The following is an 18,637-nucleotide window of genomic DNA, read 5'->3' as shown; positions in this document are numbered from 1 at the left end:
CAGAGTTTATTCAAAAACACAAAAATCCTTCAATACTCCATCAATGTTTATGCAGCCTTCCACTTCTTTTTTGCTGAGTGTGCTACTCTACCTGCTAATTACTGCAACTGCTAAAAACCACCCTATTTTTGGAATATCAAAATATACAATATAAAGACACATGAACTAAGGAAGCTGTAGAATACAGTGATGAGATTTTTAACTCCTCAAAGTAAAATTTATGCTAGGTCTGATCTCAGCACTGCATCTTAATCAAAGTCATCAGGTGATTAAGTGGGAACTGGACAAAGAACTGCATTTTCACTTAGCCTTCATTAACATTCATAAATAAAATCCAACAGAAATTTCAGCCTTTCCCCACAGCTCTCGCTGAGGTACTTCACATATTACCAGCTATCTCCTTGATTTGCCCTTTTTTTTTATACTACCTACAGCAACTTGTACACACCAATCAGAAACAAAGACAAAAACTACCAGAAGTTTCTAAACTGAGAAACTTATTTCCAACAGAAATGGTCAGTGGAAATAAAATACATAGTCCTCATTTCTCTTTCAGATATCTTCCACTGTACACAAGGATAGGGGTTTCAACTGGAACAAGTGATTTTCTTCTTCATTCTTTCTTCTCCAAGTTGGTCCCAAGCATTAAAGAGACAGCAAATGTATGCATGCATGCAAAAAAATTTGCAAGCTGTTTCCATGTTATAACTGGCTCTATAAGGCTTTGATTAGCCTTAGCAAAGAGCCAGATTCACTACAGGTATTAAACGGAAGTGAAAAGGCAAAAAATGTCTTAATCATTATTTGATACATTAACTACAAGCCCACCTTGGTTTTTTTTGGATTTCATACTAATATTCTATTACAGATTTGGTTTAGCACATACAGTCTGTTTTGAAAATGGGTGCGTTTTTAGGAGGTTACAGTAAGACTCGTCCTCTCACAGGTCCCACAGTTTAGACCAGTATTAGTCAACAGATTTTGGCCACTTTCAGCGATGATAATGGAGACAAAAATAACTTTCTTCTTCTACAGAACAATACTATTGCTTCTTACACTGCTGAAGAGCCCCAAGCAAGCTGAGAAGCACAGACAGAGAAAAAAAGATATGATACAATGAACAAATAAAGTCACATTTGAGATGAGCAGGCAATCTTAATATCAAGATACCTAAACTTTTCATAATTTTTGACCAGTTATAGGAAGCAGAACAGAAAAAGGAAAAAAGAAAAAGAATTAGAGTAAACTATAACATGAAAGTGTATGTGAAAAAGACTGGCATAAACTTCATCCACTTATAAATGCTGAGTGATATAGTCATATTGTGCATCTATAAACGAGTTTGCTGTGTATAAAGGCAATGCTCTGGATTTTACACTTAGCTTTTATAAATAACAACAGACTTTGGATGAACTGGTCATGATAAGCATTTAGTATTTGTGGTCAGATTTTTATGTTAAATGACGTTCTAAACATTAGTACACTGGAACTAGACTGCCAATCTCAAAGGAGGAGATACTTGATAAACGGTAAGAAATTAAATCAGAAACTGAAGATTTGGATGTACAAAAGGGTGGGGGGTGAGGGGTGAAAGACAGTATTACAAACAGAACAGTGACTATTGCTAGAGATGTATAGTAATCCCAACACAGTCAAACTGAGTGAACTTTTCACTTCAATGTTCATGCACATAAATAACACTACCCCTTGGAACAAAGGCAAGATAGATAAACGACCATGGATGAGTAATGCCAAATCAGCTAATATAAAGTTCTCTCCACTGATGTGGAAGCAAATTGCAAATCTCTATGAGATTAACATGCCATTTGAAATAACCAAATACCTACTATTATTATTATTTGAGATTAGCAAATGTAGAATTTGTTTACAAAAAACCCCAAAGCATTAGCTGGGGAAAAAAAAGCATGATAGTCTTCACCTGGCAGCATGAAAGGCCTTTCAAACAAATTTTGAAGACGACAGAACACAAGATTATGAGATTATGGTTCTGCCAAAGATATTAGACTAAATTTCTGGTTTATGGTTTCTGTTAATGCAATATACTGCACTTCATTTGGCTAGAAAAGTTCTCTCTCTCATTTATCTAGTTCTCTATCTCATTATTTAAAGTTCTCTATCTCATTTATCATAGATGTTTGTTGAAAACAAATGTCTTCAACATTTGATATAATGGCTGCTTAATTCATTAGTGGAAGGTGCAAAAGATGGTCATTACTAAAATATCTGGCTAAGTAACAACATAAGGTTGTTTATAGATAGGAAGCCTTAACATTTGAGAGCTTATCAGTTGAATTTTTCTGAAAACCTCATCAGTGGATTTGCTATAACAACAGATGACATACAAACAGGAAATACTACCATTCTGGAAGATAAGATCAGATGCATAAGATTTGGAATAATAAAATAAATGAAAACAATAGTTATAATTTAGTTAATAATAGTTAAAGTTATACACAGAATAACTTGTGTACACAGTGTATAACTTCAGGTGCAAGCCAGGAGCTCTTCATTAGGAAATGACCAAGAGCTCCCATATAAAGAGGTGACCAAAGAAACAATGATGAATTGCCAGTCTTGATCAGTGTGTTAAAAAGTCAGCATACTCTATTTCCAGTAGCAGTGGTATACAAGCTTGGTTGCAGCATTCACAGAAGACAAATCACAACTGGAAAAGCCTTTACAATAACCAGGGGAGTGGATTCTAACAAGAAATGCCTAAGGCAGCACAATTTCTTTAGACTACATAAAGCAGCCACTGAAAAGAGGTATGACAACGTGCCTCTGTGCTTAGAATCTGTAAAGTCCCATGAGAGAAAACTCATCCCAACAGGTAACTTCCCCAGGAGAGGGCTGTTTTGGTACAGCAGCAAACAGGAAAACATCTAGGCTGAGTTAGTGGAAGTATCTTTGCAATCAAAATGATGTTTTAGAATGCATTCCCAAACAAGACTGTGGGAATAAAGAAGTGTAGAGATTTTAAGGATGAAGCAAAACATTCTGAAAGGAATTATATCATATAGCACAGGCAATAGCAGGAGCAAAAGTCACATGATCTTTTCAAACCACTGTATGTAAAGCATCAATCTGCAACTCCTTATTGATGGCGTATCTTTAAAAAGGGTACGAGAGAAAATGGGGAATGAGTGTGCAAGAAACCAATTATTGGCACTGAGGCTGCTGCATAAGTTACAGCGTGAAGAACGCAATCCGTGGGTATCTGTAGTGGTGAACCAAGCCTTTACTTCTGAGCACGTGTTTTTATTTTGAAATGCCTTCTAGTGCAGATATGACCTTTATATTTATGAGGAAAACTGTCCTTCCAAATAATAATTTTTGTTTAGAATATTTATAAAGACAAAAAAATATTAGAAAGTGTACGATCAGGTATGACTAGTCTGTCTTGATTTGTCTTCATATAACACACTGAATTCAAAACTTTACAAGCAATTAGCAGTTTAATTCTCATGTAAAGTACTTCCCAATGAAGTAAATATCAGATAGAAACAAAGCATATGTTTCCAGAACATTATTTTTAAACTTCAGCTTTCCGAAGATAGATAACCTGTCCCAAACTCAAGCCATTCTTTATATTTTATCCATCAGCAAATGGCATGTGGAGATGGAACGACAATATTAACTTCACAGTTGTAAATATTTAGAAACAAGGCAGGAAAAGAAACATTTTCTAAAAAGGTAAAATGAATGTAAATGTGCCTCTGTATGTGCAATACTATTGCAGGAAAGACTGCAATAGTATTACATAATCCTTAAGCCTCCCTTTGTAAAACATAAAATAAAGATTTAAAAAAATAATAATAAATATGTGAAGGACTAAAAGTTTCAAGCACGCTTTTAGACGCCTCCTGTTATCACTGACTGAGTCTCCCTTCTGCTTTGTATGTACATGTAAGTTTTTTAATTATCACCCTCCTTACATGGAACTCTCTCTTCGACAAGTATTTAAGATAGGAAATGGTAAAATAAAAAAAAAAATCAAGATGCTTTTCTCTTCTGTATATCTCATGTTGCTCATATCCACTGTATGAGAACTTGTGTAAAAACAGTTCAAGGAGTTAACACAGTCCAGAGATAAATCTCATCAAGCACATCAGGTCTTTTACCCAACACAAATAAATATACAGAGCTGACATTTAACCTGCCTCTGGAACACAGCAGAGGGATTAAAGTGTCTTCACTTTTTAAAATAATTATTTGAAACAGCCTGCTTTTGCACTGTATTATGACTATATCTGACATAGATGTAGAACTAAGATTCCTCAGTATAGGTAGGTAATTTATTTTAGCATAATCTGTACACTGCTAAATTAACCATGAGGACTGTGTTATAAAGGTAGAAAACAAACACTTGAGAATGATAAAGAATGTTTACTTTATCTTATTTTTCACAGAGCAAACGCAATCCTTCACCTGCTTCTGTAGCCATTTTCTCTGTTTTAACAGAGTTCCTCTGAAACAGAGGAACCATTTCAACATGGAGATGAAGATAAAATATGTCCCTTTGCTATCACTGCTAGCACCTTATGAAATACAACCCTTAAGTTAGATTTAGCATCCTTTTTGTCAATATTACATTCCTTTATCACTTCCTGCCAAATCTCATCTAAACCTCAAAAAGAGATCTCAACATCCATACCTCCCGATATTAAATCCAAAATAATGTTCTTTTCTACTTATAATTCATATCATTAAAATGAAAATTGAAGTTGACAAAAAATATATAGGTAAAGTATCATTCTTTTGCTAGCCTGAGTAGCAATAAAAGCTACAGCTGAGCCAGGACAGTAAGTTTTACTGTCTTGTTGTGGTTTTTTTAAGTAACTGCTGCTAATACTTCATATTGGAAACTGAAATGTGTTTAGTCTGTTGTAGCCTACGAGGCTTTTAAAGTCATTCTTGCAATTAAAAGAGCACTGTTGAAAGACCACACTAGAAAACATGTGGTAGTGCTCTGTTTAGGGACTAACCTGAACCATGAATGAGAAACGTACACAAAATCAGAGCTCTTTCATAGACTTTACATAAAGATGAGAATATTTAACTTCTTGGGTTGCCTCTGTTTCAGTAGGCATTCTTGAACTTGCTTCTGTGGCAGTGGCCAGCTCTGATGATTTCAACTTCATGGCAGTTCTTCGTTTCTCTCCTCTAAACAACCATACTGAATTGTCCTAAAAATAGGTCCTTACCTTCTTCAAGAAGACAAGTATCAATTTCCCTGAAGCCAAGCTCACTTCTTATAAACTATTTTTAAAAGAATTTTAAAAATATTTAACTTCCTTTTTTACTCAATTTTTTTTTTGAGTAAAAGTATTGAAATATTTTAACACCCCTCCCCACCTCCCCCAAGAAATAATAGATTTAAGTGAGGTCTTAAAGTACCTTTGGAAGAGGTTTTATCTAAACATTGCCTCCAAACGTCAGCTATATTTCCATGCACTAAAACAGTCACGTTCTTCCCACCTCAAAATGTTCAGTACATACTAGAGAAGGGATTCAGAAACATAACTTTCTGATTTAGATTGGAAGAACTAGAAATCTGGTGAGACCAATTTCAGTTTCTTTTTGTGGCCTCTATTGCACAAAGTTTTACCTCAGCCTTCAGCATGTTATCATCTATCAAAAAGGTAGGAATTAGCTTCTTCTAGCAGATTTCTTCCAGGACCTTCATGATGACTGCTTTTTCAGTCTGCACTAGAAAGGAGGCTATTTTGATTAGAATATAAAAAAACTGAGTAACTACTACTGTTCTTAAATGAAATACAAGAACTGGGGTAGCACTATTGATGGTAAAATGGAACAACAAAACAGCTTAGGCTTTTTAAGTTACTTGAATAACTTAGGACTACAGAAACTGCACTGCACTCGAAGCCGCAACAGAGCTCAGCCCACACATCCAAAACGTGATCCACCTCCTATCTATTGGTTTCTTCGGTTCAGATTCACAGCTATGGCTCCAATATGCCCTGGGAACGTGCTTTTGTTTCTGGACGGTTTTGCTGCCTTCCCTTCTACTTGTCCGCACCGATTTCTACAGGAATACCCATATATTTTACCGGTGCACTTTCACTTTCCAGTAAAGGCAATACCCACATGTACCTTGCAAAACTTCTTATGCTCTTATTATTACAAATATACTAATTTTAGTAAACTAAAATTAGTTTACTAAATTCAGTAATTACTAGATTACTAAATTACTAGATTAGTAATCTAGTGAATTACTAGATTACTAGATTAATAAATTACTAGATTTAGTAAACTAATCCAAGTTAATAAAAAGTATAAGTATTGCACAGCCATTTGGGCAAAAGTTTACAGGAACTTCCCAGGCAATTTTTCATAAATTTGGGCCCTTACTGAAAAGAGTCCACTCCAATACCATGTTAGGTAACACATGCTGTTACCTGCCTGCTTCTCCAAATGGTTTCAAAATTATACTTCTATTCACATGTTGCACTACGCTGTTTTGCTTTGAACTTTTAAGTACTTTTCATAAGTCCAATGTGTGTCCAGTATAAACTTTTAAACAAGACTTTTTATTCATAATCAGTACGAGAATTTTTAATTGCAATATATTCACTTAAAAAGGTCAGTTTTCAGTGTCTTTTGGAAAGTGGGCTTTTGTGTTCTCCTCATATATTTGCATTTTATTCATTTGCTAAATTCTTTTTGCATGCATAATAAATATCTTCAGGAAGCAGTCTTCCTTGGCATTTTGCACTAGAATACAATCTCATGACTGTTATTTATTTTTTAATTAAAGGAGAACAAGTTAGGACAGTATGACTGATAAGTGAACCTACACCTCATGTAAGTTTACAAAACAACGCAAATCCTTGCTTACATACCAGTTAAGCTCATTGTTTATGATAACCTGATCTCAGGCTTACATAAAGTTAATAGAATGAGAAAAAAAGTGCTTTGTGGTACTGGCAGGTTATTGAAAACAATTTTTGAAATGCATACACTTTTTCTTTTTCAGAAAATGTCACAATGGTCAAGGCCTACTTCAGCAGTAATGTTTTTAATTGAAATGCATCAGCATTACCCCTGGGGCCTCATTCTGAATGGACTTATGCCCCTTGCAAGGATGACTTTCACTAAACTTAAAAAAATAGGCTTTAACGTGGATTACTCAGAAACAAATGGGAAGACATTGCCTCTACACGGGAAGGAAAAGATTGTACAGCTCAAAAACATGAAAGAAAAATGACAATTTTTCTAAACAATTAAATGCATCTGTAATCGAGTTGTACTGCTGTTTGAAGGCTACGTTTCAGTTACAGTACTAAGTAACTTTTAATTTATGTGATTAGCAGATACATAAGGCAGCACAAAATCATCAATGCTTTTAGCATTAGAAAATCATTTTCTTTTAAAACTTGCTTATAGTTGAAAAACCGCTCCAATATTTTAGGGGAGAAACCAGTCTTGGGAACTCATTTTGAGGAAGGGGGTTTTCTTACATATTCTTTTTTTTTTTTTTTTACTATTATTCTTTAATCTTGTAGTGACAGCATTCAATTTATATTTAAATTATTCCAAATCCTAAAACAATTTTAGCCAATTGTACTAATTGATGTCACAAAAAATATAAGATTTCCGTGCCAGAACCAGAAGCAACCAACATTGATCATAAATTCATTTTGGGATGACAATTACAAAGTCAAATAGGTAAAAAATAAACCTCTCTGTGACACATAAAATATTAATCAGACAGTACTTGCTTTATATGAGCCTTTCTACCTTTTAGAAGAAAACGTCTGTAGTTGACCCTGTCTTATTACAGAGTTTGCAAGAAAGAAAACTTTTTAAAAATACATTTTATTTTAGAGAAAAAACAACTGTGTGCCCATATGATAGAGAATCAATTATCTTTCATCAAATGGCTTACAGAATTCTTGGCCAGCTCCTGACAGCCCTATCAGTGTACGTTTACTTTTATCACGCATTTAATCTCAAAAAAAGGGAAGCAATTAGTTCAGACTAAACTGCTGACCTTAATTTCTTAGCATGATACCTCACAATACATCCAGTTTGAAAAAAAAATTTAAAAATTCCTTCAAAGAATCTTTATTAAACTTCATTTTTGTGAATTAGCTTTTTGAATAGGGGTTGGAAAGTCAAGCATGCTATTTCAGGACTTCTCCTTCTAAGAATGTGTACATAGAAAAATGCCATGGCCAGTGTCAAGCTTTAACTTGTCCATGTTTTTGAATCCTTTCTACAGAGATTCCAAAGTGGCTCTGAAACCTAGATTGTTTTCCATGATCATTAACCACTTTCAGGTGGACTGGACAAGTATGGAATCTGAACATAACACAGACATCAAAACTTACCAGAATTCAGAATGTGTAGCCCAAGATGTTTCCAACAGGAAATTTACTGTTGACCCTGATATGTCACAGGATTTACCTGGAATCTACTGACTAGCCAAGCCCTACCGCAACCACGGAAAACTTCACTCAAAACAATAATTATTACAGAGAATATTGTTACAAAAATACAGGAGATGGCAGAAGCCACACATAGTTTCAGAACTTGTTTATAATCTAGATCCCAACCTTGAATATAAATTTCCTCAGTAACAGAGTTACCTGTTTTGTTATACTGGTACAGACCAACTATTGGTTCTTTGACTTTTCTGCAATGTTTCTAGTTGATAGTTTCTCATTACTACAGTATTTCATTGTCTAAAGATATTTTTTTTTTTTTAGCTTTTGATGGCTCTGATAATAATCTTTTATGTGGTGAAGTTGAACATTCTGTACTCTCAAGACAAATGTTACTACATTATGGCTATCATCTTAGAGACTATGACACCAAATGATGTCTCTCTAGGTTTAAAATCTAAATTTCCAGACCTGCAAAGTCACACTTTTACCTTGATTGCCCATCTAGCAGTGTCTTGAAAAACCAACCATATTTCTACTTTCTGCTTTCAACAAAAATGTATCTTCTAGATACAAATCCAGATGCAGAGTCTTTGTTTCTGCTGCACATTTAAAAGATGAAATGCAGTACGTTTAGAATTTTTAAAATCTTCTACCAGCAGATTGCACAACTCACCAATGGCTGGCAATTTCAAGTTGAAAGTCGGATTATACAACTAACAAAGAATGACTGAAATCAACACCATAAAGTTCAAGTTAACTTAATTAGATCTCTACATTTGAGAGGAAATAGGCTTTTATCATTAAAATAAATGTCCATTTATTAAAATAAATGCCTTACAGAACTTTTCCTTTTAAGTATATGTTACCTTATCATCAGCCTTTTAAATTACCTTTAAGTACAATGATTTTACTGGGGTACAAAACTGTGCTAACGTTTGTAGAAGTGTTGTAAAATTTCATTATTCAGTACTTCATATGGAAAATTATTAGTGAAGATCTATTATGATATATATTGGCAAATGATCATTATTTAATTTATGAAGTTAACTTTATGTATATTACTGTTAAACGATTGGGGGGGGATGTTTAACAGTAGGCATACGTAGAAAGAGGCTCATCAGCATGATATTCTTTCCTACATAATTTGGGAAACTACTCTTGTGAAGACAGCATCTTAACAGTTTCATTAGAAATTAGATACTACAACCACAGAAAAACATAATCATTCCACTAAGACAGAATTTAGTCACCAAACTTGTCCCGCCATTACAGTCAAATAAACTTCAATTTCACGAAAGTTCTACACGCAATTCTCCTCCTTGCTATCTAATTCCTGAACAAACCTTATACTAAAGAAAAAGTTAGTTGGTCACCTAATTTAATTATTTCAGAAATGCTTTTTAACACTGGAAGTTCTACAAAATACACGAATATAATGTTACATAGCAACTACTTTGAGATAAAAAATATTACAGGTATTTTCAAAATTAAAAACAATACCTGCTTTTTGAAATAAGAATACTTTCTCCAAGGAAAAGGAAAGTTGAATTTGCATAGACAACTATCCAAAGTTAACACTTGTTACTGTTCAGTAAATAGTCCCCAAGAAGCCTACTTTTAAGAGAAAAGAATCTAATTCTTCTGCCTTTCTTCACCTGTAATTATCCCAACCTCAGATTTCAGAGAGTCTAATATTTTTTTGCCCCCTGACAAATTACCTCATTAAATCAGTTTACTTGGAAGGTACCATATGCCATATTAATACACAAACAGAAAATTTTCCATTGCAAAATTTTAAAAGGTGAGATTAAATTTTAAGTTGTAATTTCTTTCTAACTTCCTGTCCATGCTCACATCTGTTTGCATTTCTCTTGAACTGGTTTTGACCCATATTAATAACATTTACAGTGATTTTGACATCTCCCCCCCCCACCCCCATTCTCAAGATGGCTTCAAACTCCTGCATAAACAGATCTTAAAGAATTTTGAGCTACTCATGCATAATTGCTTTGAAGAAGAAAAATCAAACCTCATTCTGGTTCTATAGATGCTCACATTTACGCATAATATAAGTCTCCATCTAATTTTTTTCTGTGAATATTATATTTCAGGAAGAGTGCAGCATAGTCAAACAGACCATCGACATCAATATGAAAGATAATGACTTCCCAAAGGAATTGTAGCACTTGCCTCACTGGCATCCAGCACCATAAACTAATAATCTGTAGAATGTAAATAAGCCCCAAGTTTTCTCACTCCAGGTCCATGCAATCACTAGCCAATGTATAAATTCAAAGGATTAAGGCCAAGACATTTACAAAATAATATGTACCTCGTAATAAACTTAGTATGGATTTCTGTTTATGCTAAAGACATAAAAGGAAGACATAACAATCAGGAAAGCACAGGATCATTAGAAAACTATAGCAAAAGTAACCTTGTATGAATTGTACCCTGCAACAGTCAATGCAAGTATAACAACAGTTCAAGGAAACACGACAGAATTCTTGCTGATACTAGTATGTACCAGTTTGAATAAATAGCATGTGAATTCTTATATAAGAGTACTTGAAAAGGGAACGTAGGAGTATCCATCAACCACTAGCACAGAACTTAATTTCCATTATCTTCATCTGCATTAGGGGAGAACGTTAATATGTCTTCAAAACAATTAATTCAATGCTAATTGGGACTGAGGAAGCTCATTCTAGCTTTTATCCTAATACTGGTAGTTAAAAGGTGACTTTAATTGCCATAGTAATCAGATATAATGAAGAGCAAAACTGTTTCTGATTAAATAACATTTGCATCAGAATTGCTGTTATACACTTTTCAGCTCCTAGAAAGCTGTCTTCATTTCTTTTTTTCTCTCTCTTGTTCAGATATGCATGTGGAAGCAATGCTGCAAGAATTTTGCAGATGTTAAATCAGATGGAAGTCATGAAAGACTTCGTATAAATGTATCATAGCCCAGTCTGCTACAACGCTCAAAAAATAGGAAACGCTGCTGAAAAACAGCTATAAAGAATGTTCTCTTTCCATAGAGCTAGTGAATGCTAAAGAAGAGAAGGGAGCGTTAAGCCCTTTTCCTACAGAATTCCTCTCCTGTCATGAGAAAGACAGGTTCATGATTCAGACTGTGAAAATTGGGATCTCTAGGTGTGTGGGTAAGTCACTTAGGTCTTTCTATGTTTCCATACTTCACCAGGAAAACAGGCATACAGAAGTACCTTTCTAATCCAGGAAACATAACAAACAGATGCATAAATAATAGCAGGATGAAAAAAACACCAGAAAGGATCAAATATTCCCAAGCCCTACAGCTACAGCTGAGGAGGTAGAGCTGACCATCCCACACTAGTATTGTCTGGAAGTAACAGAGTACAACAGTTGCCAGAACGTCTTGCTATGGCTTTGACTGCTTCATAGATTGACTGCACCACAGATCAGTGAGAGATGTTCAGGCACTACATAATGAGAAATACGTATTAAAAGTAAGAATTTTTTAAACGGAGGTTTTAATATTAAACAACAGGTCTCAATATAAATTGTTTTAAGATATAGTTTTAAATCAACGATATATGAAATACACTTTTTCACTAAGAACAGTTTAAAATTTATTCTGAAAAACATTAACACAGATAAGACTGGAATTCCACAACCATATAAAAATTTACTTCTCTCAGCCAAATTCTATCAATTCTAACAATTTTGATAAGATTTTTTTAATTGTAATTTTTAATCAGTCTTTAAACAGGCACTTTTATATGGCTATTAATATCTTCCTGAAAACTGCTTGAGCGTGTCACGGATAGAGAAAAATGGTGTTAAATTCTGAAAATATTTATCAGAAATTTTGAGGTGTTCCATAAGTTGAGTACTGCATAATGCCTTGTCCATCATACTGCTTTTACAGAAAGTCACAGAAAGTCTTTGACTCAAGCCACTGCACAGCCTTTTCTGTCCAAACCAGCTCATTTGTATCAAAAATTTTATTGCTGATAATGCCAAATCCATTGACTACAACTGAAGAAACAACTTCCAATAGAACTGACTTGAAGATAAACAACAGGCTCAAAAGGTCTTAGTCTCGTTTAATATTTATTTTTGTTTAACTGAGAAGCGCTTAACCTTTCTGTATGTATTACTGTGCTTATCTACATAAAAGAATACACATTGATATAATGAAGTTTTCTTGAGGCAAAGAGAAGTGTACATGTTGGATAAGTTCCTACTGTAATTTCTTATTTTATGAGGTATATGTTAATTTTGTCACCTATCTGCCCACTTTCAGTTTTGCACAAAACACCTCATACTTTTAAATGTGGACGTGTTTTAAGATTTAGAATTAGTTAAGTTTGTACAATGCTGTCCACTGTAAATCACTTCAAAGTTCATATGGAGTTTTTCTATATGTTTTCATATGTTTTCTATATGTTTTCAAAGTTCATATGGAGTTTTTCATATGGAGTTTTTCTATATTTTTACATTCATCTTTACACATTTTGGAATGTTTAGCAGGATTTATATCAGTTTACACATAGCATTTACGTGCCCTCTCAGTTACACAAAGCACAAAACACCAAACTGAGTAACCTGGTCTTTAAAATATTGGCAACTCTGAGGTTACTTTATAACTAGGCATTATACAGGCCAGTCCTGGATTCTGGCCACACTGCAGTTTTCTGCTCACTAAGTTATACCAAGAAACAGATATTAATTGTAATATTTAATTAATTCTAATCTGGATTCTCCAGTGGCCACAAAAAAAATTGTAGCTGTGTAACCAGGTAACAGCAAAAAACGAATTATTATAGAACTACACACTAAATGGCTGGAAAATGCAGGAACCCCATTACTCTGACCGGAAAGGCTGTAGCACTGCATTAAAATTTTATTCTTGAAGATATAGCTGGAGAAATAATGGAAACAGAGTTAGGTTAAAACACCCTTTGGGTGAAAATCACCTTGTCAAAATGACAGCTTGAAAGGACATCTGCCTCATTCCTCTAAGTCTTCTGTGTCACATTCACTTAGACAAATTTGCAAACTATTTATATAAGCAGCAATGAGCATACAGAAGTAGATGTATCAAGAAAAAAATAGTTACTTGGCAAAAACAGTTAATTGAATATCAATGTCGTGGAATCCAGTGGGGATGGAGCTATCCCCCCGCCTCCTATCACGGCAATAGAGTTGTAATATGTCAAATGGATATTTCAATATATTTAAATATTGGAAAAAATATTTTAGAAGTATTAAACTGTGTCACTGGTTTAGAAACATTAGTTATTTAAATGGCAGTTTCAGTGCATTTGGCCATGTACAGTTATTCACATATTTGCAGTTTCAGTAAAAATGAAATATAATGCAAAAGTAAACTTTAGTTGTATCTGTTGAGAGGAAAAGTCTTTCACAATGAAAAGCAAAATGCTATCAGTATACTGAGGCATCTGTGTTACTGCTAAGCATGGTCTACTCCTCATCTGCTTAAAAAAAATAAGGAACGTAGATTGAGCTGAAGCAATTTAAGTGGGTGTAACTTTGATCTGTTAGCTACAGCCTTTAAATACAGACCGATTCACTGACAACAGTATCTAAGTGGGCCTCATACTTTTCAACAGCTAATAAAGCATGTTAGCTTATACTGTCTTACGTGGTAGTTCCAACTAACCTCTCTCAGTATGCTTTCAAGCACACCGGTAGAGGGGAGAGTGATGATGGGATTTTTAGGTTGTTCTTATCCCACTCGCAGAGACTTGCCTGTCCATATTACAAAGGACTTCTTTTTGTCAGGTGACAGATATTAAAGAAAGATTAATCAAATGATGAAAGAATGGATTAGAAAAGTCTCATTAGACATCTCCATGAGCTTAACTTCACAAAATACCGAAAATGTATTTCTGCATCACCTATATTTAAATTTTATATTTTGTTTATAGTTAAACTGAAATTATTAGAAGAATCTCTATATTGTATGAAATTTAAGTTTATATATACAAAGTTCATCTATACAAAGCAACAGAGTTGTTCACTAAAACTTATGCTACAGTATATTCCATGCAGTGTCACTGCCACTTCAAGCAAGGCCAAAAATAATAGGACTTGTGGTACCACTGCAGAAACCCCCCAAACCAGCCCTAGGGAAGTCACTTTAAAAACAACAGAAACCAATTAAATAAACAGCACAACTCTGAGGCTTTGTGGCAAAGTGATGTACACAAACACATGAGAATTTTTTAAAGATTCCCACATAAATAGTTTGTTTTCTATCATGGTATTCAGATTACAGTACATTAATATAAATTCATTTTTAAAACTCAGAATGCAAAGAATGAAGTATTGGAAAAAAAAATTATCACAATAAGCAAATACAATAGAAAATCTAATTTATGATTTCTTAAAACAGAATAGTACATATAAAGTGATCACAGAAGAAAGATTTTTCACGTGTAAATAAAACTTGTTCTCACTTTGTCCACTTGTGTGTTTTTGCAGATGTATAGATGGGTTCCCATTTTTACCAAATTTAAACTGTGAAATTTCTGAGCAGAAAAAAAGCACGATGCTGTGACACTTCTATACATATATCAATAAAGATAAAACAGCACAACCTGCTGAAATCACTGTAAATATGATTCAGTCTGACAAAGTAATGCTTAAATAGATGATATATTTGTAACATATATCAGTACGAGTGTAACTGCAGGTTCTAGAGAAATGTGGTTGCCAAACAGGAAGGGGAGGTTGGCTGGCTAACATTCCTTGAGGGCTGGCTGTCCACGGACAAGTCAGATTTTTCACTAGTGATGGGAAATTTACTGATACGCTAGAAATACTGGCATTCTAAATATATGCGACACCAGACAGTATCGTAAGTATTACGTGACAATATTTCTGCACTACCACATTATCAGTGATGGAAATTCTGACCAGTACCTTGTCTTTTCATGGCTCTGTGTTCACCTCATCCTCTTAAATGTTGGAGTGGGTCTGTTTGCCTGATCTAGTATTTCTCCAGTATTTTTCATCCTTGCATAGATTGACTTTACAGATGCTGTATATATGCCCTTGAAAGGCAGTGTTATTTCTAAACTTACTCCCATTCGCTCAATCTCCAGCATAGCACTATGTGAGTTTGTCATAATTACATGGTTTACTGCAACATCATCCTTACACAAAGTTAATACATCATCACATCTTCCCTAAAGTTCATCATAACCAAAAACCAAAAAGCATTTCACCATGAGTATGTGGTTAGACTGTTCAGTGGATAAAAAGGAGAAGTGTTTTACAGCTGAGTCAGATTAGCAGATTAACACAAACTCATGGAAACCCAACAAAAAATTGCAGCCTCAAGTCATCTCTTGCACAATCCAGTGTACAGTTTTACCACCTCTGCTTGTCTTCTGGAGTCAAAGAGGTAAAGAATAAACCCTGTATTTTACAACCTTCTGGAAATCAGCACAGCATGAATATCAGGACCACCTGATTCCTCCTGCTTTCTTACTTTCCTCTCTCTTAGGGGGGCTTCATGCAAAATACAATATTCTCAGCTGACAAGCTCAACACATTGCTTTTTATCATGCTGAAATGTCACTCTGTACTTAGGCTCCAAGCTCAACCAGATTTTCCAGCTCCTAATAGGACTGTTGGGAGAACATCCATTATAACATGGAGCCTCCAAGCCCAAAAAGAAAGATTATAATTGCCACACTACCTTGATTATAGAGATGTTTACAGAATGAAATTAACAACAAAGCAAGTAAGATACTTCTTCTTGGAAGTAAATCCATATGAAAAAAATCAATTAACTGCTAGAAATGAAAACAAGCCAATAATTCACAATAAAACGCCTTGAAAGGAACATTATGCATATTAAGTGGCAGATATGGAATTACAGGATCAGGTAGGCTAAAACAAAACAGAATTTTCACTGAAAAAAGCCTTTTTTTTTCAGCTTTCAAAACAGACAGCAAGTATTTTTCATATTGATCACGAATAGCCTTCAGTTTGTTACTCCTTCCTTTCTTTTTCTTTTAACAAATCTCTCCACTAAAAGTGATGCCTTACCTTTGTTCATATCAATCAACTGCTGCTTCTTCTTCTGTCGCTCCTGTTTCTCTCGTTCAGCCTTCTCTTTCGCCAATTTGGCTCTCTTCGTTTTCTCCTCCATTTCTCTTCTTTTGTTGTTTTCTTTTAATGCCTCCTGGATTAGATAAAATGAACATGGGTGTCTATATACTGAGGAAGACTAGAAAGAATAACAAAAATAACCTTGTTTGCACAGATATTGTATTTATGTCCAATGGGGGGAAAAAAAAACGGGACTGGCACCCAATACTTCAAGCATCTTCAGAAATCTTAGAGGGAACATAACTTACCATACTATTTGTACACATTAGCATTATTAAGATAATTAGAAGAACAAAAATTGAAATAGCTTTGCATTTAGGGTGAATGAAAAAGTTCCAAATTTTTCAGCAGCAACATGTTTGTATTTTTTTTTCCTATTAAGACGGTAAGTCTAGCTTCAATCTGTATCTTGCTGTTAGGAGGTATGAGTGGGGATGAAGGCAAGTTCCCACTACAACGGACTTCAATTACAAGTAATTGGAACTCAGTTACTAAAATTTAAGCTCCAATTCCTCAGATATTTTTGATGAAATATCCAAAGCAGTCTGAATCACTTAAATACACAGAACACATCAAAAGTAATGCGAAAGTTGAATTTATAGATTAAAACTCCAAATCTAAAGTCTCTGAGTCAACAAGTTACACAAACTACCAAACTAAAAACTACAAATGTAAGAGAACATCCCTGAATTAAAAAACCAAAACAAATCAAACAACCACTTCACATGATCTTGCCTCCATACAGTCTAGACGATATGCTCCTTTTCCAAAGGAGGTTCATCTCGATTTCTTGCTGTGGTGGGTTGACCTTGGCTGGCCACCAGACACCCACCTAGCCACTCTCTCACTCACCCTCCTCAACAGGATGGGGAGAGAATAAGATGACAAGCTCACGGGTTGAGATGAAGACAGGGAGATCGCTCACCAATTACTGTCATGCGCAAAACACTAGAGGAAAATTAATTTAATTTATTGCCAATTAAAATAGAGTTGGATGGCGAGAAACAAAAAAAAAAAAAAGAACACACCTCTCCCCCCCTCCCCCTTCTTCTCAGGTTCAACTTCACTCCATTCCCAACTCCTCTATGTCCCCACACACGCCCTGAGCAATGCAGCATGGATGGGGGGTTGCAGTCAGTCCATGACAGTTCCTCACTGCCACTCCTTCCTCCTCACACTTTTCACCTGCTCCAGCGTGGGTCCTCCCTGCAGGCTACAGTCCTTCAGGATAAACCTGCTCCATTGCGCGTCTTCTCCACAGGCTGCAGGGGAATCCCTGCTCTGGCACTTGGAGCACCTCCTCCCCCACTTCTTCTCTGTCCCTGGTGCTTGCAGAGCTGTTTCTCGCACTTTTCCCCCTCACTCCTCACTGTCGTGCAACATTTTGCCCTTTCTTCAACAGGTTTTTACACAGGCACCATCAGTTTCACTGCTGGGCTCGGCTGTGCCCTGCGGTGGGGCTGTTGCAGAGCCATCCAGAACCGGCTGGAACCGGCTGTGTCCGGCACGGGGCAGCCCTGGCCTCTCCTCACAGAGGCGGCCCCTGCAGCCCTCGCTGCCAGCACCTCGACACATACACCCATTACACTTACTCGCTACTTCATTGCACAAATACCTTCATAACTCCTATTACATTGCTTGCTCTCTCAAAGAGGAGAAATATTTTAATTCCCTTAAGCTATTCCCCAAGATCCTAAATTTCTCCTTAGTTTTGTCTTTCCTAAGATTCATTTATCATGAAGAAACTCACTGAAATCCATCATGATGGAATTTCACCTAATGTCACAGACAGACATGATAAATGTTAAGGATAATTTTCTTATTTATATTCACAACAGCTACAAATGTATTGCTCCCTTTCCTCTCCAACCCACAGTATACTAACATCCTCTACCTACAAGTACTGTAGGTCTGGGCTTCAGGTGACTTTGGGAGTTCCAACACATTATGTCCGACAAGTAGTAATAACAGTAAAGAAGATACTGGGTCCAAAAAAGTCCAGAATTAATACAGCACATGCTCATTAATCATGTTTCAGCTTAAAAAGCTGAACAGTCAATACTTACAAA

The 18,637-nt window shown here is 35.3% G+C and overlaps 1 protein-coding gene across 1 annotated transcript in view; it reads right to left on the bottom strand.

Annotated features, from left to right (window-relative positions):
- Positions 1-18,637, bottom strand: part of DIAPH2 (diaphanous related formin 2) — a 261,388-nt gene that overhangs the window by 69,899 nt on the left and 172,852 nt on the right. Inside the window, exon 26 of the mRNA XM_072876616.1 lies at positions 16,506-16,641. Coding sequence (XP_072732717.1) covers positions 16,506-16,641 — 136 coding nt within the window. The remainder of the gene's footprint in view (positions 1-16,505; positions 16,642-18,637) is intronic.

Source organism: Ciconia boyciana, chromosome 12, assembly GCF_034638445.1.
Source record: "Ciconia boyciana chromosome 12, ASM3463844v1, whole genome shotgun sequence".
Classification (NCBI taxonomy): domain Eukaryota; kingdom Metazoa; phylum Chordata; class Aves; order Ciconiiformes; family Ciconiidae; genus Ciconia; species Ciconia boyciana.
Note: the sequence above shows the minus strand (reverse complement) of the source record. Positions and strands in the feature narration are given on the sequence as shown.